The sequence below is a fragment of the Acartia tonsa genome, chromosome 7 (genome assembly GCF_053477335.1).
Source record: "Acartia tonsa isolate MP-2025a chromosome 7, ASM5347733v1, whole genome shotgun sequence".
NCBI lineage: Eukaryota > Metazoa > Arthropoda > Copepoda > Calanoida > Acartiidae > Acartia > Acartia tonsa.
The window spans coordinates 11,688,673-11,713,565 of record NC_137266.1 but is presented as its reverse complement, the minus strand read 5'-3'; the positions used below and the strand labels follow the sequence as shown (position 1 = coordinate 11,713,565).

At 31.8% G+C, this 24,893-nt stretch overlaps 1 protein-coding gene across 1 annotated transcript in view; it reads left to right on the top strand.

Annotated features, from left to right (window-relative positions):
- The window catches only part of LOC145324829 (opioid-binding protein/cell adhesion molecule-like), a 130,319-nt gene that overhangs the window by 71,311 nt on the left and 34,115 nt on the right, over nucleotides 1-24,893 (top strand). The window contains exon 10 of the mRNA XM_080167505.1: nucleotides 9,648-9,745. Within this exon, the coding sequence (XP_080023631.1) occupies nucleotides 9,648-9,745 (98 nt within the window). The remainder of the gene's footprint in view (nucleotides 1-9,647; nucleotides 9,746-24,893) is intronic.

The following is a 24,893-nucleotide window of genomic DNA, read 5'->3' as shown; positions in this document are numbered from 1 at the left end:
CTCTTTTGGTTAAGGCAATATTTTTTTCAATCTTATATACATTGGCATTTAAAAGAAGACTGTAAAACATATATTAATGTTTCATGCTGAGGTAGCTCTTTTGCTTAAAGGGCGAATATAGGTTCGATATGATATGAGCTTATAACAAAGGTGCCAATGCATAGTTTTATAATATCTATGTTAAATTTAAAAATTCAAAAAAATCCTATAGTAAATTTTACAGTTTTCGTGTTTTCTTCAACATATAATAAATGAGATGGCCTACAAAATCGTTTATTTTAGCCCTTTACAAGACTTTTTTTGACTAGTTTTCTTAAGTTTAATTGATTATTTCATTGGCATGCATCTTAAATGATAATTAAAATGTTTATTTTATTTAATTATATAGTATTTTATTCAAATTTTAAATTGCGTCAAAAATTTTGCTTTATAGTCTATCATAAAGATAAATATTAAGTTTTTAAATTTATTTTCTCTACTAAGATTTTAGATTTATTCATGATGAATACAATTTATTTATATAAAAATATATAATATGTAAAATATATTTACCCTTTGTAGCCTGGGTAAAGACACAAACATGATGCAACTTTTAGCAAACAAACATAATATTTTAATTTTGAAATATTTTTTTAAAATTAGTTTTCAGCCCTCCCTTTTTCAATGTACTTTTACAAAATTATGTTATGAAAAATTTATTTGATCAAAAGTAAAAGTTGCAGCATCCTTTTTTTTCCCATTCCTTTCGTCTTCATTATGACTATGATTGAACAAAAGCTTTCTAATACAACCTTCCGACGCAGCCTTGTGTGATGCAGGGATGTTTGGATTTCTTAGGGAACCACACAAGTTACGCGAAATGGCGTAATTATATCAACGAATCAGTTCGGTTTTAGGCTAGAAACGGACTTATACAGTTAAATATGTCAATGTCTTTAAGTTACTTATAATCTATATAATTGCACGCTTAAAATAAGCCCATATCATATCAAACCTATATTCGCCTTTTAAGGCGTCAGATTTCAGATGTCAAGGAGGGTGATTCAAGACACACCACTGAAACAATATTTTTTCAATATTATATACTTTTGCATTTAAAATAAGACTGTTGAACACAAACACATGTCTCATGCTAAATTAGCTTTTTTGGTTAAGGCAACAGGTTTCAGATGTCAAGAATGGTGGTTCAAGACACATCACTGAAACAATATTATTTTCAATATTATATACTTTGGCATTTAAAGTAAGACTATTGAACATACATATATGTCTCATACTAAATTTGCTCTTTTGGTTAAGGCAACAGGTTTCAGATGTCAAGGATGGTGGTTCAAGACACACCACTGAAACTATATTATTTTCAATATTATATACTTTGGCATTTAAAATAAGACTGTTGAACACTCACATATGTCATATATTATATACATTGGAATTTAAAAGAAGACTGTAAAACATATATTAATGTTTCATGCTGAGATAGCTCTTTTGCTTAAGGCGTCAGATTTCATATGTCAAGGATGGTGGTTCAAGACACATCACTGAAACTATATTATTTTCAATATTATATACTTTGGCATTTAAAGTAAGACTATTGAACATACATATATGTCTCATACTAAATTTGCTCTTTTGGTTAAGGCAACAGGTTTCAGATGTCAAGGATGGTGGTTCAAGACACACCACTGAAACTATATTATTTTCAATATTATATACTTTGGTATTTACAATAAAACTGTTGAACACTCACTTATCTCTCATGCTAAATTAGCTCTTTTGGTTAAGGCAACAGGTTTCAGATGTCAAGGATGGTTGTTCAAGACACACCACTGAAACAATATTATTTTCAATATTATATACTTTGGTATTTGAAATAAGACTGTTGAACACTCACTTATCTCTCATGCTATATTAGCTCTTTTGGTTAAGGCAACAGGTTTCAGATGTCAAGGATGGTGGTTCAAGACACACCATTGAAACTATATTATTTTCAATATTATATACTTTAGCATTTAATATAAGACTGTTGAACACTGACATATGTTTCATGCTAAATTAGCTCTTTTGGTTAAGGCAACAGGTTTCAGATGTCAAGGATGGTAGTTCAAGACACACCAATGAAACAATATTATTTTCAATATTAAATACTTTGGCATTTTAAATAAGACTGTTGAACATTCACATATGTTTCATGCTAAATTAGCTCTTTTGGTTAAGGCAACAGGTTTCAGATGTCAAGGATGGTGGTTCAAGACCCACCACTGAAACAATATTTTTTCAATATTATATACTTTGGCATTTAAAGTAAGACTGTTGAACACTCACATATGTCTCATGCTAAATTAGCTCTTTTGGTTAAGGCAACAGGTTTCAGATGTCAGGGATGGTGGTTCAAGACACACCACTGAAACAATATTTTTTCAATATTATATACTTTCGAATTTAAAATAAGACTGTTGAACATTCACATAAGTCTCATGCTAAATTAGCTCTTTTGGTTAAGGCAACAGGTTTCAGATGTCAAGGATGGTGGTTCAAGACACACCACTGAAACAATATTATTTTCAATATTATATACTTTGGTATTTGAAATAAGACTGTTGAACACTCACTTATCTCTCATGCTAAATTAGCTCTTTTGGTTAAGGCAACAGGTTTCAGATGTCAAGGATGGTGGTTCAAGACACACCACTGAAACTATATTATTTTCAATATTATATACTTTGGCATTTAAAATAAGACTGTTGAACACTCACATATGTCATATATTATATACATTGGAATTTAAAAGAAGACTGTAAAACATATATTAATGTTTCATGCTGAGATAGCTCTTTTGCTTAAGGCGTCAGATTTCAGATGTCAAGGATGGTGGTTCAAGACACACCACTAAAGCAAAAAAATTTTCAATATTATATACTTTGGCATTTAAAAGAAGACTGTAAAACATATATAAATCTTTCATACTGAAATAGCTCTTTTGGTTAAGGCGTCAAATTTCAGATGTCAAGGAGGGTGGTTCAAGACCCACCACTGAAACAATATTTTTTCAATATTATATACTTTGGCATTATTATATACTTTGGCATTTAAAATAATATTTTAAGGTACTGTATAATGTATAATGTAAATGATTAAAAATATTTTAAAATTTTGTATTACTTATTATCTCAGACAGTGAAAATTAAATTTAGTGTTTGGGTAGTTTTGAACTGAAAACTCTCTGATTGGAACCTCATCTCTACCCCTGAGCTATGATGACAGACATGGAATAATGTGAAATTTTAAAGTATACTATAAGAAATAAGTTTTTTGTATACATTGTCTTTTTTCACAACTGATAATTGGTCTCCAATATAGCTCATTTATAGAATGTTGGTTTCCTTATCCGTATGTTGCGGGTTCGAGGCTCTCCGAGAGGGGCAGGGATTTTATAGTTGTTAAAAATTGGGAGTTTCTGTGTAGTAAAAGTTGTCGCAAATATAGGTATTAAATAGCATAGGCCAAAGTTAAACTTTATCTTTACCTTTTAGTGCTTACTTACACGGTGAGAAATTACTAGGGAAATATTACCATGAAATAAATTGAACAAAAAAATTACAAATATATACAATTGAATTAATTAATAAACGACTTTCCTAAAATAATTTTGATTACTCATTTGATACACTTTTAAAAGTATTTTTTTAAATAAACAAAACATCTTTTATAAAAGGCTCTTTGTATGTTTTGTTTAATTAATTAAGAATATACAACAATGTTTAAATTATATATAAAATCTATGCTTTTTTTCACATTTGACATAATTTTAAACTAGTATGGTACATTTCTATTATGTCGATGTTAAAAAAGTAATGGAAGATTACAGAAACATAGATATTAAAAATGTAAACCATGATTCTAGTTTCGCCTCTATTGAAAGTGGCATCTTACATTTCAAAAATCGTATCGGCGTTGAAGATATCTTCACCAAGAGAGGCAAAAGTGGAATCTTACATTTCAAAAATCGTATCGGCGTTGAAGATATCTTCACCAAGAGAGGGGAAAGTGGAAGGGTAGATTATAGTTTTAGAGGGTCCAAACCATAATCATAGATTATGTTTCTGCTTCTATAAAAATGGATTCAACTCCCTAACTGATATAATTGAGAAAGAAAACTCATAAATAATATAATAATAAGACAAATATTCATATTAATTTATTAGTGATGGGGCTACTCTACAATTCTACATGTCATATTCTTTTTTGTTTGTCTTTTTTTTGGATAGAACAGAAACTAAGATTCACCAAACCATTGTGTACCATAAGTGTTTAGTACTTATTTGCTGGCATTTACACTAAACTTAGATATGAAATTTGATCACTAGGAAGCAGCGTAAATTGTCCAATGACGTCATACAATACAAATGACCAATGTTAGGCCAGTTTATAATTTACCATTGGTCAATTACAATGTACATATACTAGACTATCATTGGTCATTTGTATGGAATGACGTCATTTTATTATCGATGACTATACGTTGGTTCGTTCCCTAGTTCAATCCAATTTTCATATTTTCGAAAAATTGTGAATTGACAATATAAAAATTGTACTATTAATGTTTAATTTAATTGGTTAGTGTGATGTTTCACAAAAACTAAAATTTAAGACAATATGAGAATGAATAGATTAAATTTAATTTACATTTTGACATATTGTTATTTTCAACAATGTATACCTAAAAACACAAGTTTACAATTAATTATTCCTTGATGGTCAAACTTGAATGTTGAAATTATAATTTTCTACCATATGACATAACCGTCCTTGTTTATGTATTCCATATTTTCGCTTCGTCATAATTAGGTTATCAAACCATGAACCATATTTTTACATATTTACATACATACTGTATATATATATATATGTATATATACAGGGAGGGAGGCGACATTGGGCTGTTTATTATATTAGTCCTTAAAGTACTTATTAACATTTTTTTATTTGTTGGCCTAACAACTTTGGAGACTTTGCTTGAATTTTGAGTGTCAAAACGTTTCAACCACTAATTGTAATCTATAGAAGGGGTAAATTTGTGTATTTTCATAGGGAATGTACATCAATGTTTCGTCCATTGTCTTATCCCTTCAGATCCCTAATAATACTGCAAATCCTTCATCTTGGAAGTTCTGTTTAAACCCAAAATTAAAATGTACCTAGATTTTGTACACATTTAAAATCAGCTGTAAAAAATCTCTAAAGTAATACCACCCCTCAAAATAAAAAGGGTAGGACGTATGAGTTATAAAATTTCTGAGTACGCCTGTGTTTATAGGAATATGTAAGTAATATATTATACCCATTACTGTGCCTACATAACAGGGATAACGTAAATGCTTATCATTTAATACCTATATTTGCGACAACTTCGGTACGCATATTCTTACAATTTTTCAACAATTACAAAAGGGCTTGCTTTATTGCATCAAGATCCATGACAGCTCTACATATTAAATAAACGTCTATGGTTGAGCTCAAGTTCTCCAATCATACCACATTTAAACTCATATTAAAAATTGGCATTTAAATTTTCTAACAGTTTAAATTATCATTAATATCCCAAAGTGTATTGTTTTCTGCCATCCTTATAACAAAGTAATAGGATGTTTATTTCTCTGTCTGTCTGTTCCAAAGGATCCTCTTCTCATTGGTACTGGGAAGATTTTTAACTATTTTGGGGGGTGGGTACAACCCCCCGAAGAGAAATCATCACTTGAAAAATTTCCCCCTCCCCCCCCAAAAAATAATTAATCATTATATTGTAGCTACTAATAAACATCCATTTAATTTAAGATTTTACTGTTAAAAATTTAGATTATAAAAACAATCTTCAAACTACATTTCCTTTATTTCTATGTTATACTGTATATTCAATATGATAAAATAAGAATATAGATAAGGAAAGGAATATATTTTCAGAAAATTAAATTAAATGGAATTCAGGAATAATAAAACCATTTCCAGTATGGCTTTAAAACTGATCAATATCCGCAGGCTTAGAACCAGTTCGCATCCATACTGAAAAATCATGTATAGCATTGTATCACACACAATTAACCACAATATTGAAATAAAAATCTTAAAATCAATACTAGTTTTGTTATCCCTGGCCATTAGCTTTCAAAAATATGAAAATATAACTTTAAACTTCTCCTAATCTTCATAATAACCATCCCTAGTCACAAAGGTTGGGGGTCTAGATGTTGAATATTTATAACATGTAAGGCATATTATTTTTCAAGGGTAAATATATATTATACAAGGATGGTTACATTCATGAAATTGAAGTTTAGCCTTATTCTAAATATTAAAGAAGTATATGAATTCTTTATAAGTCTAGATCTGTTGTAAATTGCTTAAAATATAATGGTTTTATTGTGATCATTGTTATGTTCATTATTTTACAGTTTAAGTAAGAAGAAAATGGCTATCTGTCATTTTGTCCTAACAGAAGGACATACACTAAACGAAGAATAGCTTTGCTAAAACCAAAATGTATGTATCATGCATAATTAATAGCCTAAAAATAACATTGGCCTACTAACAGAATTTTAATTAAGTAGATTAGGTGAATATAGGGAGTAACTAATGGTATCATGAATGTATCTAAAAAACTGAATCATACCAATCTATCTCCATCTATCTTTCTATTCTCATTTTTCTTTCATAAAAGTAGCAGGATCTGTGCCTGTCTGTGTGTCTGTTTGATGCAAAAGATCTTGCTAACTGCTGAAACTCTATTATTTTCCTATACAATGTGGCTTCTCATAGGTCCTTGGAAGGTTTAAAAATATTGATGGAGATTAATCAAAGTATTTAACTCAAATTTATTTCACATTAATTAAGAATAGCTCCACAAAAATGACAGATATGTGACGAACAAGAAAAGCTTATAAATACATTTACAAATATATGTTTGATTGAATAAAAATAGCAGAACATTCACATGTTTTTTTTTAAGAACAGATACTTTTAAAAACTTACTTTTGGTAAAAACCAGTTTTAAGCTCCTGCCAGCTTAGCTGAGAAAGGAAGGTTTCTTAAACATAATGTACTCTTAGATGTCATGACATATTATGGAGATTGTTTTACTTTAGGCACAGTAAACCCTACTAAAATGAAATAATTTACATAATCAACTTCATTTAAATAACAAAATCTACAGATATACAGTTAGAATTAAGAATTTCAAAAATCAAGTGCAATAATTTAGAAACTTAGTATAATACATAATTGTAGAACAAATACAATAAAAGTCTTTTATTGGAAACATTTATAACTTTTAAAGCAATATCTATTTAATAGCCCTTGAAGAGTTGAATAAGTTTTCTTTTCGCATAACTCAAAGTATCGTCTAGTCTCAGAAGCCTTGTAATAGGCAGGATATGAATGGCCAAAGATACAGAAGATTCAAGTAGAAAGAGAAAAAGAGTTGTATCAGACTGCATACTGAAGAATGTTGCCAAAGTTATTGACAAACAAGCAAGTACTGTCAGATTCATCTTTACTTTCATGTTTTCATTTCTTGATCCTAAAACAAAACAATACACATTTTTAAACAATATTTAAAATGTTTTCAAAAAATATGATTAGATAACAGGTTTTCAAATTTCCTCTATCATTAAGTATTTCAGAAGAGCACGCTATACTTATTTGTTTTCTCAAAATGCAAAATGTCAATCTTACTGTTTAATTAATAAAACTTTACCTGAAATCTGTTCTGATGTTACAGGCTGGTCATTTGCAGCAGTTTCTGGGTCATTTCTTTCAACATTGGGTACAAATTGACTTGGCTGATTTCTTTCATCAGTGTTAGCAGTAATATTCATGTTGGTTGGATGGATACTGTTCTTCTTTAGATTCTTTGGCATCCCAGAAATTGTTGGGAAGTTTTGAGGAACTACAGGATTTATTCTTTGGTTCTTATTCTTAATTCTTTTCACAAATTTCAGAATGATTGTTGCCAAAAAAGTGATGATAAAGTAGATGAAGATGAGTGGAGGAGCCGTTTTTTTCATTTCTTCTGGAACGTTAATTTTATTGAGTCTTAAGATTCTGCTAAGTTTAGGCAAGGGACATAAAGTCCCAGCAAAGAAAAGTGCCAAAGAATTGTGTGTCATAAATATGACCAGCACAATCACTAAAATAAACTTAAACACTCTTTCATGATCCATGCTGAGAAAGAACAAAGAATTGAATACAATGCAAGCTTTGCAAAGCTGGATCATTATTATTGCCACCAACATAACCTCAGACACAGTTTCAACTCTCAGCAGGGTACAGCATGTGTTTGGATATTCAGCCACCCATGGGCTGATGAAAAATGAAAATTCAAGGATGATAGCTGCCAGGTTGTACCATACCACAGCAATGCCACTGGCCACAACCAACAGCCTCACCGTGTAGGTCAGCACACTCTTCTTGAAATCTGGTAAACTGCCATAAAACTTAAAGACAAGAACATCAGATGCTAACGCTATGAAACCCACTACAATATGCAGAATTACATTCAAATAACCTGGCAACATATTTGAATCCTTTATGATAGTTAGAGTCACCATAATCAAGATGAAAGCATTTTTAACCATTTTTATCACACAATAAAAGTAATTGATGTTTGATCCACAGTTAAAAGAGAACTGAATTTAGATATACTGGTTTTCTGAGTTAATTTCGGAATAAAATTGTTATGAAAATGTCAAAAACATTCTTGTGAATTAATTAATGAATTTATTAAATCTAGTCAACTTGACAATTATAATGGTATTAAATATAGATATAAATATGGATATTGCGTTTTCTTTTTGTTACCTAGTAACCCTGTACTTCATTGGAATATTAGATTAAAAATACTTTGTAATATAGTACGGTATGGGTAAAATCATGATTTTTTCTAGAGGTTATTGAACATTTCTTTATTATGAATTTTCATGGCTACTATCTATCTATCTATCTTTCTTTCTATCTATATATCTATCTATCTTCTATCTATCTATCTATCTATCTATCTATCTATCTATCTATCTATCTATCTATCTATCTATCTATCTATCTATCTATCTATCTATCTATCTATCTATCTATCTATCTATCTATCTATCTATCTATCTATCTATCTATCTATCTATATATCTATCTATCTATCTATCTATCTATCTATCTATCTATCTATCTATCTATCTATCTATCTATCTATCTATCTATCTATCTATCTATCTATCTATCTATCTATCTATCTATCTATCTATCTATCTATCTATCTATCTATCTATCTATCTATCTATCTATCTATCTATCTATCTATCTATCTATCTATCTATCTATCTATCTATCTATCTATCTATCTATCTATCTATCTATCTATCTATCTATCTATCTATCTATCTATCTATCTATCTATCTATCTATCTATCTATCTATCTATCTATCTATCTATCTATCTATCTATCTATCTATCTATCTATCTATCTATCTATCTATCTATCTATCTATCTATCTATCTATCTATCTATCTATCTATCTATCTATCTATCTATCTATCTATCTATCTATCTATCTATCTATCTATCTATCTATCTATCTATCTATCTATCTAATCTATCTAGATGGTCCAAGCATAGTATCTGAAGAGTCCTACCACCATGTCAAGACTGGACAGACGGTGACGCTGACCTGTAAAATATTTGCAAATCCCCCACCAAAAGTAAGTTATTTTTATCTTAGTGTAACGTTAATATGTCTATGTGGAAAATATTTATATTCAGTATTTATACATTGTATGAGTCAATGGACGATGAACTGAAATACTTTCCCAAGGATGATAAACAAAATTACCCCTTTTGTAGATTAAAGTTATTGGTTTGGAGATTACTAGTGTAGTACCGACCAATTACAATACAATAAAAGTACCCAACATATAAGATAACGGGGTTATAATACTTTGGTTACCCGTGCAAGTATGAGTCCAATGTCTCCTCCCTGCCAGCAAGTGAAATACGCATCAATAAGGGAGGGGACAATTGGTTGTTTTTATTACCCTAGTCCCCAAAGTTTTATAATAACTTTTCTTTTGTTGATCTTTATTCAATTTGATTGGTTGGTTTATTAGTGTTCAAACTTTTCAACCATTACGGATGGTGTATTTTTATGTATCATAATAAGGAATGTACATCAATTTATCGGACATTGTCTTATCTCTTTAGATCCCTAATATGTACATACATAATGAAATGTTGTAGGATTTCATGCATGGATGAGCAATTTATATATGTACATACCCAATGATGTAAACAAAATTACCCCTTCTGTAGATAAAACTTATTGAAGTCCAATGCCCCCCCCCCCCTCTCTGCAAATTTCCAATGTATTACGAACCAGTGCAGAGGTGGATTCTTTAAAAAAGTTTGCCCCACTAATTGCTTACTGGGGCAAAATTGTTTTCGTGATAAATCTACCAAAATCACATTAAAAATCTACAAAAAATAAACAAAATCATAGAAGGGTTTTGAATAAGATTTTATTAAATTTTTGTAGATTTTTTATGTGATTTTGGAGGATTTTTCACGAAAACAATTTTGCCCCACTAAGCGATTAGTGGGGCAAATTTTTTTAAGGATTTAACTCAGGAAGGGAGTGGACAATAGTCACTAATCTTCATAATTTTTACTAGTTTTATAATGGTTTCTTTTCGTTGGCCTAATAACTTTAGAGACTTTAATAATATTTGATTGGTTGGTTTATTAGGTTGAGTGTCCAAACGTTTCAACCACTAATTGATATCTACGGAAGGTGTATTTTTGTGTATCATCATTGGGAATGTACATCAATTTATCGATCATTGTCTTATCTCTTTAGATTCCTGTTTAGGAACTAATATACATACATAATGAAATGTTGTAGGATTGCATGCAATAACCCATTGCATTGTTTTTCAATATGCTTTTTCCCTCATCATCACCCCGCAGGGATAGAGGGATAAATAATAAACAACTATATTGTTTTTTTCTTATTATAGCCTCCCAGGGATAGAGGCATACATGATTTTATATTGTTTTTCAATATACCTTTTCCCTCATTTTTTCACCATACAGGGAAAGAGGGATAATTAATAACCAACAGGGATAATTAATAACCAACTTTATTGTTTCTTTTTCTTATTATTGCTTTGCAGGGATAGAGGCATACATGATATTATATTGATTTTCAATATACTATCTCCCTCATCATCACCCCGCAGGGATAGAGGGATGAATAATAACTAACTATATTGTTTTTTCTTATTATACCCTCTCAGGGATAGAGGCATTAATGATATTATATTGTTTTTTTTAATATACCTTTTCCCCCATTAATACCATTAATGGGACATAAGGATGAATAATAACCAACTATATTGTTTCTATTCCTTATTATAGCCTCCCAGGGATAAAGGCATACATGATATTATATTGTTTTTCAATATACTATCTCCCTCATCATCACCCTACAGGGTTAGAGGGATGAGTAATAACCAACTATAATGTTTCTTTTTTCTTATTATAGCCTCCCATGGATAGAGGCATACATGATATTATATTGTTTTTCAATATACCTTTTCCTTCATTTTTTACCATACAGGGTTAGAGGGATGAGAAATAACCAACTATATTGTTTCCCTTTTCTTATTATAGCCTCACAGGGATAGAGGCATACATGATATTATATTGATTTTCAATATACTTTTCGCCTCATTAATACCCTACAGGGATAAAAGGATAGATAATAACCAACTATATTGTTTCTTTTCCTTATTATAGCCTTACAGGGGTAGAGGCATACATGATATCATATTTATTTTTAATATACTTTTTCCCTCATGCATGTTTAAATATAGTCCCGCAGTTATAAACATTTTCATCAAACTGTTTAATATAAGTCCTAATATTAAAATCAAAATATTATGTAGTTTTTTTCAACAAACCCTTTGTCAATATTTTTTGATCATGATCATTTGTCCGATTGTCTGATTTTTGTGCTTCGCTATAATGAAAAATTTCATCCTTGTTTTTCTATTATTAAGACAATAAAAGTTCTGTAACACGCTAAAACAAATTTGTCAAAAAAGTAAAAACATAAATGTAAAGCAAGCTGTTTTATTTTGTTAAAAAAATGACAAATTATGTGTTTTGAGTAAATATTTTTGTTAATTTAAAAAGTATTGTTTGACATTTTTCAATTTACTCCGTTAGTCTGTTGTTCTAGTTACCAAAAAAATGTATTTCTGCTATTTAATAGTTAAATTTTCTAGCTTTATTTTCATACTTTTTATGAAAATTTGCTCTTTGTTGATTTTTCTATCCATGTACTTCGCTTCTAATGGATGTTGTCATCCTTGTTAATGTTTTCTTCTGTCCAATACTATCTCCTGTATGGCTTCGAAAACGATTCATATGATTATGGAATAGAACAGGTTCTAAGCCATACTGAGCTGAGAACATGATTTTCCAGAGCTGGATGGTGATTTAGATCGGAGTGCGCCAAATTAAAGCCAATCACAGCGCGGCATTTTAAAAATCATGTATTAAATCCACTTTTCCACGAATATCCACATATTAAAACCAGTTTTGTTCATTTCATTTCTCTCTCTTTATCTCTCTCTCTCTCTCTCTCTCTCTCTCTCTCTCTCTCTCTCTCTCTCTCTCTCTCTCTCTCTCGCTCTCTCTCTCTCTCTCTCTCTCTCTCTCTCTCTCTCTCTCTGTCTCTCTCTGTCTCTCTGTCTCCCTCTCTCTCTGTCTCTCTCTGTCTCTCTCTCTGTCTCTCTCTCTCTCTGTCTCTCTCTCTGTCTCTCTCTGTCTCTCTCTTTCTCTCTCTCTCTCTGACTCCCTCTCTCTCTCTCTCTCTCTCTCTCTCTCTCTCTCTCTCTCTCTCTCTCTCTCTCTCTCTCTCTCTCTCTCTCTCTCTCTCTTTCTCTCTCTCTTTCTTCTCTATTTCACAATTTTTTGTACAGTTTCTATAAAAGTAGAAAAAAACTCTTATTCAAAAAAAATCCTTTTTAAAATCTTAATATTGTATATAAATTTGTTTATGAATTGAGTTATCAATAAAACAGACAGGCCATGTATCATTGATAAAATAGCAATTCCTTGGCTTTAAGTAGGGTGGGCAATCATACCAGCAAATACACCTGTTTTCAAATTATTTAAAAAACAAATATCACATTATCTGGATTAAAATTATGGGTTGAAAAGTTTGGACACAATAATTTTAAACAAATCAATCAATATTTAATAAAGTGCAATAAGTTCTTTTCTTACGTCGCTGGTAGAATATAATCAAAATGTCTGAAAATACCCAGGGATAAGACATTGCACGATAAATTGATGTACATCCCCAATGATAATACAAAGTAATTCATGTTTTGTAGATCACAATTAGTGGTTACAACGTTTGGACGCTCACTACAATGAACCAACCAATTAAAATTGAATAATGGTCCCCAAAGTTGTTGAACAAACGATCAAGGAAGCATTATTATAAAACTTTGGGGACATGTGTAACAGCCCAATGTCCCCTCCCTCCATGGAAAATACCAGAACTGTAAAACAAAATAAAATAAAATTAGAATGGAAAATTTGTTCTTATTGAATTCGTGGTGTACAGTTTTTAGAATGTGATACTTACAAAAGCATTTATTTTTTTATATTGGATAATTTTGCGTGTTTAACTAAACACCTCGATGTAACAAGATGCCAGAAAAAGATGGATCTTGAAATCCAAATAGAAATTATCGGAAAAATAACAACAGGCTGATACAGAGAGAGAAAAAGAGCGAGGGGGGGGGGGGGATGGATTAAATTCTTACAGGAAAAAAAAAGTTGCTTTCCCATAAAATGCCTGTCAAGCACGAACCCCCTCCCCTATTTCAACATCAATAGCTTCAAATTAGGGGGTATACCTATCAAATGCGGGGAACCATAATTCTGCGAAGCTTCTAAATACCCAATATACCCTAACCTAACATGCCATAAAGTAATAAATATCTAAACCCCCCCCCCCCTATCTTTGTTTACGATTTATTTTTAACACTTGTAACGGAGGGTAGGGGGGGGGGTGTAGTTCTCTGTTCGACTAGGCACTTTAATGGCACTGACGAAAAGAGAAACAATTTAACTTAGTCATTAGTTAAAAAATGTTCTTTTGTTATCTATAATACAAAGTAGCTTGATGTCTGTCCGTCCGTCTGTCCGTCCATCTGTCCGTCCGTCTGAAGCTTAAGATCTCGGTAACCAATGAACCGATCGGATTCTACTCTTCAGGGTATATACCTATTGGTCCTGTGGTGGTTTTAAGCTATTTTCTCGGGGGGTGGGACACCCCCAACTCCCATAAAATAAAAAAATCCCCCCCCATTTTTTTTTTTGTAGAAGAATTCTTTTGTAGAAATTTTCTTTTGTAGAAGAATTCTTTTGTAGAAATTTTCTTTTTTTTTGAATTTTTTTTTGTCATCTCTTGGGGCAAAGGCCCTAGAGGCTAGGGGCGAAGCCGCTAGTAATAAATAAAGGAGATGGATTGATAGATAGTTTTAGATGGACGGATAGATGGATGGACACAGTTTCCAATAATGCACCAAATACTCTGAAACTTTGGGATAGGTATACATCAACAGATTTTTACAATACAATATTCTTTTTTAATTAATCACACTTACTTTTAGAAAACAACATTATGGTCTTTGCGTAGTTGACTAAAAAATATAAAAGTAAATGTACAAATAACCACTTAAATATTGCTTTAAATGTTAATTTTTAAAGTAAAACAATTGAGAGGGAAGGCGTTAAATTACTGTATGTCCCCAACCCGTGAACCATGTGCCGACTTTAACTTGGGTCTTTGAATATCAGCCAATAGCGTCGAGAATATTAACACAGAAAAGTGTTATAAAAGAGCAAAATACAAATTAGCAAACGAAAAAGGTCTCCAACACTGAACCCAGTAAAAGTGTCGGACTGATTATGACGTAAAAAAAAATAATTAGCCAATGAGAGGCCACTATAAATTTTACCATTGGTCAATAATGGCCTCTCATTGGCAAATTTTTTTTTTGACGTCATAATCAGTCCGATACTATTACTGGGTTCTCCAACACTGGGTCCAGGTAGTTGTGTCTGGGTTATACTTACTACATTATTGTTTAATATTTAAAAAAAAACTATTTGTACATTTTGTATTAATAAACCTTCTTGAAAATATTTGTTAAACTGGAGAAAAATCCAAACGTACTGTACAAAACCTGACCTTGGATTCGCCTATCATCCTGTTTGGTTATCCCTCCATGTCTGCAAATACTATCCAATTGTATGAGGACAATAAACTACAATACCTCAGGGACCTAAAGGGATAAGACGATGGCCGACAAATTGGAGTACATCGCCAGCCAATGATGATACACAAAATTACCCCTTCTGTACATTACTATAAGGGAAAAGTATGGACTCTCAATTAAATTAACCATCCAATCAAAATCTAATTCAAGTCCCCCAATAAGAAAACGTTATTATAAAACTTTGAAGACTAGTGTAATAAACAGACCAATGTCCCCTTCTCCCCTGACAACACTTTACGCGGGTTTTAAAAACAATTAGAGTTACCATAACAGCTGAAAACACCATGCCAAGTGTTAAATTTTATAGTAATTATAAAAAACAATTATTTGTTGAACCCGTCCTAGGCCGTAAGTTTGTCTGAATATACATAGAAAAAGTAATAAGTGAAAGGGTTGATTTTAGTTTTATCTAAATCGAAGCTACTCTATAAGTCTTCTAGCTGGTCTGTATGTTGGTTAGTTTACCCTAATGTTCTGCAAATCCTATAAATCATAGGGATAATACAATGAACGACAAATTGTTATAAATACCCAGTGATGATAATTAAAATTGTCTCTTCTGTAGATTTAAATTAATAATTGAAAAGTTTGGGACCAAATTTATTAAAAAGTACCCAAAGTTTTTAAGTCAACGAATTAGATTTACGTAAAAAAATCCATTTATTTGTTTTGACAACATGAAATGAAATAAAGTAGTCATTTTAGGGCCTATAAGAATCTTCACTGTAAAGGAGAACCATAACAGTTCAGCGGTTAGCGAGATCCTGTGGTACAAATAAAAAACCTTACTACTTTATATAATAGGATTGACTTAGATAAATAGATACACTAATTTTTGACAAGGGTAGTTTTATTGGTCCATTTATATTTTGCTATATCCTGTGGAAAGGTATGAAGTATCGGGAAATTGGGTAGTATATTAAATATATTAAATGTGGAGATATTGAAAGGCGAAAATTTGCCGTCATTTTGGTTGCTAACATGGACCTCATTTTTTAGTCAGTTTGTTCTATCAGTAAGAGGGGTTGAAATGGGTTTAAGTGGTTGTATGGAAGTATCTTTGTTTTAGCAAGCTGCTTGTATCACTTTATTAAAGTACATAAAAATCTGGTGCAACATCCAGATAATAATGAATCTATGGGTAGTATATAGTGTGTAAGTCAAACATATTCAATATGTCCTTTGCAATTGGGGGTTGTATACATTTCCGTTCAGTAAAACATCGGCATCTGGGATATAAGTGATGAGACAATCGTCGATAAGTTGATGTACATCACAATTGATGATACAAAAAATTAACGCTTCTGTAGATTAAAATTAGTGGTTGAAACGTTTGAACACTCAACCTAATGAATCAACCAATCTAAATTCACTAAGATCCCCAAAGTTGTTGAGCCAACGAATAAGAAAACGTTATTATAAAACTTTGGGGACTAGTGTTATCAACAGATTATTATCAAATTAAATTCAAATTCAAGTGCTCCTGTAATAATATGTGATTCTGCCGGGGAAAATGGATTTTAAATTTGTTGAAATATATGATACTGTTTAAGGACATAAATTTTTAGGACTTGATTATAGAGATACTTCGCTTATAACATCTTGTTTGGAATATGATTAAGTATTCCAAAAATCAGATAATTTGAATATTTTTAACATACAAAAATATGTTGTCAATAAAGTTAAAAAATCAAAATATTAACGATTATAGAGTTGCTGCGCTTTCTAAGTCATATCTAATTGTTATAGGAATCATCATGCAAAGTTTGAAATTGATAGGACAATTCGAACCTATTTAAATCAACGAAAAAAACTAACCGTAACGGACGGACGGACAGACATACTCTAATTATAGAAAAGCTTCGCTTTTAAAAAGGTAGTTACAATATAAGCATCCAATTAAACTAACAGACAGACAGACAGACAGGCATACATCAATTAAGAATTAATCAGCATTAATAATGTACTCTTTTAGAATATAAAGGTTAATAGATACATTACTATGAATGAAGATTGTATAATTAGTCTCTCTTATTACATGCGAAGATTTTTCTATAATTATGGTCGGTCCGTTCGTTCGGAACAATAATTGTTGTTCTTATAACAATTAGGTACGATTTGGCAACTCTAGAATCATTACCAGTTAGTCCGTCCGTAAAACATGCTATTTTCATTTTTTTGACAACAATTTTTTGTATGATAATATTTATCCTATTCATCTGATTTTTGTATAATGATTCCTAGGACAAAAAGTATATTTCAAGCAAGGCATCTCTATAATCAAAAGGAAAATTGAAAGTATGTCCTTTTACTATATTCTGTATTTAAACAAATTTAACAAATTTATGTACATTTCTGCTTAAACTTGCAAATTTATGTTCTGCTCATTAAGTTCTGACAGTCTTGAATAGTTTTTGTTCGTTTGTCCTTCCTTCTGATTTGAGAGCTTCCATTTATGGATGTTGACATCCTTATATAAATTAGGTTTAGTACCTAGATATATTTATGGACGTTGTCATCCTTATATTCATTAGGTTTAGGACCTAGATATATTTAGTGATCAATAAGAGGAACTTATGGCATAAACATTTTTTTTCTAGGACAAGATTTGGTAACCCTTTTGGTTAGTAAGATTCAAGAACAATTCTGTTAGCCTACTCTTTCTTAGTACAACACGACTTTGAAACAGGGTTTTTTAGCCGCGACTAAGCCTCAAATTATACCCGTTTGGATGTTTTTACAATATTTTTTTAAAAGGGGGATGGCCAAATTTGACTTCCAGCTTATTTTTAAAACTGTGAAAGGTTGTTTTCCCTAAGGCTCGAAGGCGGCTGATGCGCTGCTGCTTAGCCCTGCTTTAAAACTATAAATTATTGGGCAAGAAACATATGAAAATAAAAGGCATACGTAGGATAAAGTTCCAAAATTGATTAATATACTCAAAATTAGTTCCCAATAAAGTTCTTTTTACATAAAGAAGATGCATTAATTATTAAAAAGATTAGCACGATGAATACAGTCTGAGGTAATGTAAAGGTTATTCAAAAAAGATTATGTTGCAATTAATAAAATGTTCAGTTTCTGTCTTAGAATATTCTTAGCAATTAATTATTTTAGTACGATTAAGTTACAAAATTTGATAAATTTTCAGCAAACTTTAAACCAAAATCATAATTTTTAAGTAAATCAAAATGTTTTTATGTTTCCAAATGTTTATGGTAATATTTTGAATGTTACCATCCTTTTGCTTAATAATAATGCTTCATTGTAATGGAGAACCATATCGGTTTAGCGGTTAGCTAGATTCTATTATATACAGCTTACTACTGTATATAATAGGATAAGGATAGAAAATATAATATATGTACTAAGAGGTTAATCTAATATTAAAAAATGAAATATAGAGTACACAATTTTATAATCTCTTCTTAAAACTTTTAAAGAAAAACTTTAATACAACAACTAAGAACTAAACGTACTGTTGGGTAGATTTTATTAATATCAAATTTCTAAACAATTTCTTATTTTTAGAGGCACGGTAAATATTCTAAATGAATGCGTATCTCACCGATCAATGATAAAATACTTTCTTTAGATTCTAAAACAATTCATATAAAAATCAACTCCTAAACTATATTTTTTTTAAAATTTAGCTTTGAAAATAAAGACTTAATATGATATATCCAATAATGTTAATAGTCCTAACTTTCCCGGTTTTCATCAAAGACAAAAGCGGCTTCGCCCAAGTATTTGGAGATGCGATCCTCAATTTTCAAATTCTTTGAACGTACATATGAGACTTTTACAGAAATGCTTCGCATCCACAACTATCTATCTATGCTTGATATAAAATCAACACTATATAGATCATATTATGAACCTTTGATTGACACGTGCCCTGCAATTAACTAGTAGCACTCAGGGGCAAGACACAATTACTTTAGCTAGGCCCAAGGCATTATTTGTATCAATTTATACATTCATAGGCCTGTTTCTACCTATATGACACCATATATGGGTAACGAAAGCCTATTCATGGTAATCTATATGTGATTTGCTAATAGTATATGTTTATTAAAGATATTATGTTTATAGTTAATGTAATCATATAAACAACCAGTACATATATGTATGCCTACAACTATGCCTGATTTACGTCACATATTAACACACAGATATTTAATTGCACAGACAAACACTAAAATCCTGGTCCAGAGCTAATGTTATAGCATGTACCTCTTGAATTTATTCAGTTATTTACTAACTCTCCTACCATCAACTTCTCTTTCTGGCTTTAAAAAAGGTAATGACTTAGTTGTTTGGCATGCATTGTAGTTTAAATTTAGGCCCCTTAGTACTTAGCATGAATTGAGCTCAGGCCTTATGTTAGAACTCTAACACTTAGCACAATTCACTGCTTGGGACTTAGGGCACATTTCTGTCCTACTCTACTTATAATTTTAACACTTATCCTGTAAATATTTCCATACTTAACTTATGCACTTGTGATATAAATACACTTTATAAAAACATTTTCCTTCCTTAATACTTAATATACTTATATGATTCTAATCGAATATCAAAACCAACCATTTATTCTTAGGTTAAAGCAACATAATACTTCGCGTGGGTCTTTTGTTGAGCTTCCACCAGCTCAACCAAATTCGTATTATACTTGTGGGAATAGAGGGTTAAGCATTCTAAATAAGCGAACCGACGATGAGAATGTCTATGTGTATTGCATTAAAATTAGGTTTTAGTAGTACTCATAGAAGAGCGGTCTCCATACCTAAATATGGACAAACGCCCCATTCGCACACACAATGGTGCAACTTACCGGTTGTATCTTGGAAAAATTTTACTTCATAAATTTTTTTCTTTTTTTTTCCTTACCGTACCCGAACCGCCTAAGGCAGGTATTTTTACCAAAATCGAATAATTGTAGCTATGGCAAAATCGGATTTACCAAAACCTGTGATACTATTTGAGAGCAAGGTTAGGACTATGAGGCGTTTGAAGAGATAGGGACTGAAAGGCACGACACAAATGCAATTGAGAGCCTCGTGTACGAGCAGTTGCACTAGCTGACACTCTAGAGGCCCTAGAGAATGCTAGCATATTTGTGGCCATTGGTCGCCGCCCTATAAGGACACTCGCACTGGTTGACACTCTAGAGGCCCTAGAGAATACCAGCACACCGGCACCTCCATGTCCGCCTCTCTTTAGTAAAACACTTGGGTTGGAATAATCTATGATTGAGCTATGTGCAAAATTTTGATTTCTGGACTTAGTCAGAATTTTGAAATTTAGGAGTTGTGCTAGGTGGCGGAGTATATATATAAATCTTCGGACTTAGTATGATTTTTACTTATTCGAAAATTCTCTAAGTGTTGAAATACTTGAATCTTTGATACTTAAGCCAGAACTTATTAAGAATCAAGCATGGAGTAACTTTTCATTTATAAGCTATCAAAATACTATTTGTAAAGGACCATTTTGAACTGCCTTATTAAATGAAAACTTAGGAGCAAATCCTATAGAACACGGGAAACGCTGTTAGTTGGGATACATATTGTCTTTGGAGCCATGTTTCTGAAACAATATGCCGAAAGCAGTTAGTACTCTTGAGTCGTAGTAAAGGGCCAAAAGATTATTACAAACTTGTAGCATTTATACACAAGTTAAACTGTACTAATACTTTGGTGCCGTTAGAACCGATTTTCTGAGATTTGCACTTACTTATACATGCCTAGGACTTATATTCTTAATGCAATTCTGATTTATACGCGGATGTATCAAAATAAAACTATTGCCTCTAAAATTTTGAGTTAAACAAAATATTTCAAAGTCTCAAAGATATTCTCAACATCGATCGGTTGGAATGATATAAGTGTAGACAAATTGCTGTATGCAATCAGAGACCTCCTGAGACTCTGAGCAAAATATTCCACTTTTGGACTTAGCACCGTTTCTATTTCTTTTGTTACAGAGAGAATCTCGAATTTCTGGACTTATAGTAATTTTTATGAAATTGGGAACTTGGTTGGAAATTTACCAAAATTCGGACTTGTAATAATTACGATTTTTTCCAACTAGATTAACAAATTTCATTCTCCACACTTAAAAGAAAATTTTGTCTTAGAGTATTTTTGTCTTAGCCAAAATATTCCGATTATGGACTTAGAGAGATTCTACTTCTTTTGGTGAAGGATAATTCTAACACTCTAATACTTTATAATTTTAAAATCCTTAACTTAGCGAGATTTGCATTTAGTCAAAATATTCCAATAGTGGACTTAGAGTGATTCTATTTCTTTTGACTTATAGGCAATCTCTAAAGTAGAATTGTGAATGAACTGTTAGGAAATTTCATCTCGGACAAAATATTCCACGTCTGGACTTAGAGTAATTCTATTTCTTTTGTCTCAAGAAAATTTCACTATTTTTGTACTTAGCATAATTTCATTGAAAGATTTTTGGACTTAGTCAAAATTCACTAGTTTTGTACTTGGTATAATTTCAAAAAAAAAAAAATCTTTTGACTTAGTCAAAATTTGCTAACTTTTTGTACTTAAGATAATTTTTGATTTTTTTTTCCTGGGCCAAAATTTATTGATTTTGTACTTAGAATATTTTCATTAGAAACTTTTTGGACTTAGTCAAAATTTTCCAACTTTGGACTTAGAGTGATTCTATTTTATTTTGACTTAGAAAGTTTTTAATTCAATCTTAACTTAGAAAAATCTTTTGTTTGTATGTTCCTTACAAACACATACATAGATACAATAAACAGTTCACTCAACAATAAGTAGGACATGAAAACTAAATTTTTACTTGCATTGCTAATGCTAAAATTTCTATTTCATGTGCCGCCAGAATTCAACAGACAACTTGAGAAGAGTTATAAACCATCAATCATTAGTGATAGTGAATATTAGTGATTTAAAAGTATAGTCAACAACCTAAGCCCTATATGTAATTTAAAAGCACACTTATAAGAGACAAAGTTCTAGTAACCAAACGCAGCAAAAGGTTGCAGCAGCCTATCTTGGGAGTCTTGGGACGTCTCTAAAAGAAGTAGCAAGTAATATTGGAAGTACTCTACTGTCTTTATAAAACATCCGGATTAAAACAAAGAAAGAATATTTTCTTTTATACCATTGAGAAAATTTAATTTTACTTAGGATTATTAGTATAAAATCTATAACCAAGTAAAATAAAGTGTGTACATATAGTTCATAGTCTTTATAATCTAAAATTGTTACCTTTTTAGAAAAAAAAGTGCACTAATTCAGCTAATTTGATTTTCAATAATATTTGACCAAGCAATAACACCAACCTTGTAGTCTACTTTAAAGAGTTTGATTGACAACTTCCAGCGTATAGATTGATCACCTTGCGTAGGATATCACACTTCAGTAAGACACATAGAATATTGTGTTCTCACTAATTAAGTAGAGCACATCCGGTCTATAATAACCTTGAAAACAGACTGATTATATTCATATATATAGGATAATCTAAATTGAGTCTCAATAATATAGTTATAAGGATTGAAATCACAAGTGAAGCCCCGTAATAATTCGCGAATAATACTTAGTAGGATTGGTAGGCATACCCTAATACAACTATAAGTATTGGGTGCGAGATCTTTGATATTCAGGCAAAACAGTTGCAATACTATTAGAATATAGACGATCCTTTGGGAGTGAACCTTAGTAAGTTATATTCATAAAGCCTTACAGGAATAAGCAGATTGTAAGCTACATATCCTTAGAGTGAAGTAAGAATTCAACAAGGATTATAAATTGCTGTTTTTCTCAACAATAACATTTGCTAGGAAAAGTCGACGCCTAAGCAAATAACAGTTAATTTGTGATAGTATATTAGCATACCCAAATTAACTTCGCTGCAAACTTTAACATTCTATCTAACCTTATAGCTAATTTGTATAGCTAACTAACCCACATTAGCTTTGTAAGCAAATATAGAATAAATCTGAGTAAAAGTGTTTCTACAGTTGAGCTTAATTAAGGATAAGAGTGCATTAGCGCACACTCCAGAATAAGATTCCAAGCTCACACGCAAGCATTCACGACGTAGAAACAACTGTAGGTGAAGTAGACAATACATACTCATCTATATTTAACAATTTTAAAAGAAAAATTTGTTATTGTAAACAATTCCTGATTGTTTTAACGTTAAGCGCATTAGTCGGTTTCTTCTTGTACCTCTGCTATTTAAATCCTAAAATAGTACAACATCTCATAAGCTTCTTTAAAGAACTCATAGAAAGTTTAAAAGCTTTAAGCTAGCTGTAATGCCATTATTTAATAAAAGTAAGAAAGATGACAACGCTGAAAAGGCGAACACTCCACGTCGAGGACGCTCGACGACGCCTGGAAGAAGAACTCCGTCAGCTGATGCAGCTTCTGCAGGAGATGATACACGAAGGGAGGAACCAATGCCCAACCAGGAGGAACCAGAACAGAATGGTGAGAGAACCCAGACGCCAGAACCAGACAGGGAATCTGTAAGATCCATACCCATGCGAGAGGACTCACCAGACGCACTGATCAGAGACCGATATGTTAGAGCAACACTAGCAGATCCTCTGGGAAATTTCCTGTTCCCACAATTCCTGGATACAATAAGACTTTGTAACCCCAACCTACGTGTGGACTCAGAAATGATGAGGAACTTCTGTACCAACTACACACAGAGTATGAGGGAATACAAAGAGGAACAAAGACGTGAAGTTGAGTTAGAAGCCCAGCGTATTGTACAAGTGGAGAATGACAAACGCACTCAACGACACTTCAGTAACTTCACCAACCAAACTGGAATTAAACCACCAAGCAGCTATGCAAGTAAGAGCACCCTAAGCAACGATCAAAAGCTTAAGTTAGCCAATGGAACCTTCCCTCTCAAGCATTGCTTCAAAGGAGATGGTAAACCACCCTACATTACTGATTACCTATCAGAGATGAACACTGCTCAGGAGTTATGTAACCTCTCAAGATCAGAATTTGAAACCTTTATGCTTAGAACCACAACTGGCGAAGCATATACTACTATCCAGCAGAGTTTCAATCTTGGACTATCCATTGAAAGTGTCTACAATAGCTTACTGCTACAGTATGATATACTCATCAGCCCACAGGAAGCTCAAGCTAAGCTGATAGCCTTTAAGGGAACAAAAGCCATGTCATTCCCTAAGCTTGTCAGTACAATTCAGAATCTTGCCAGCAGAGCCGCTGTTCATTATACAGACAAGAAGGAAAGACAGAATGTATTCAACATAACTGCAGTGGAGGCACTTAAACGTAGCTTACCAACAAATAGCCGCAATATAGCATCTGAAAACCATCACAATCTCACACATGATCTTGGAAGATCCCCTACATATCATGAGTTGACCGCTTCCATGTATCCTAGAACTGAAGACCTAGATCTGGACCTACAGCAGAATGGTGTATCAGCCAGTTAC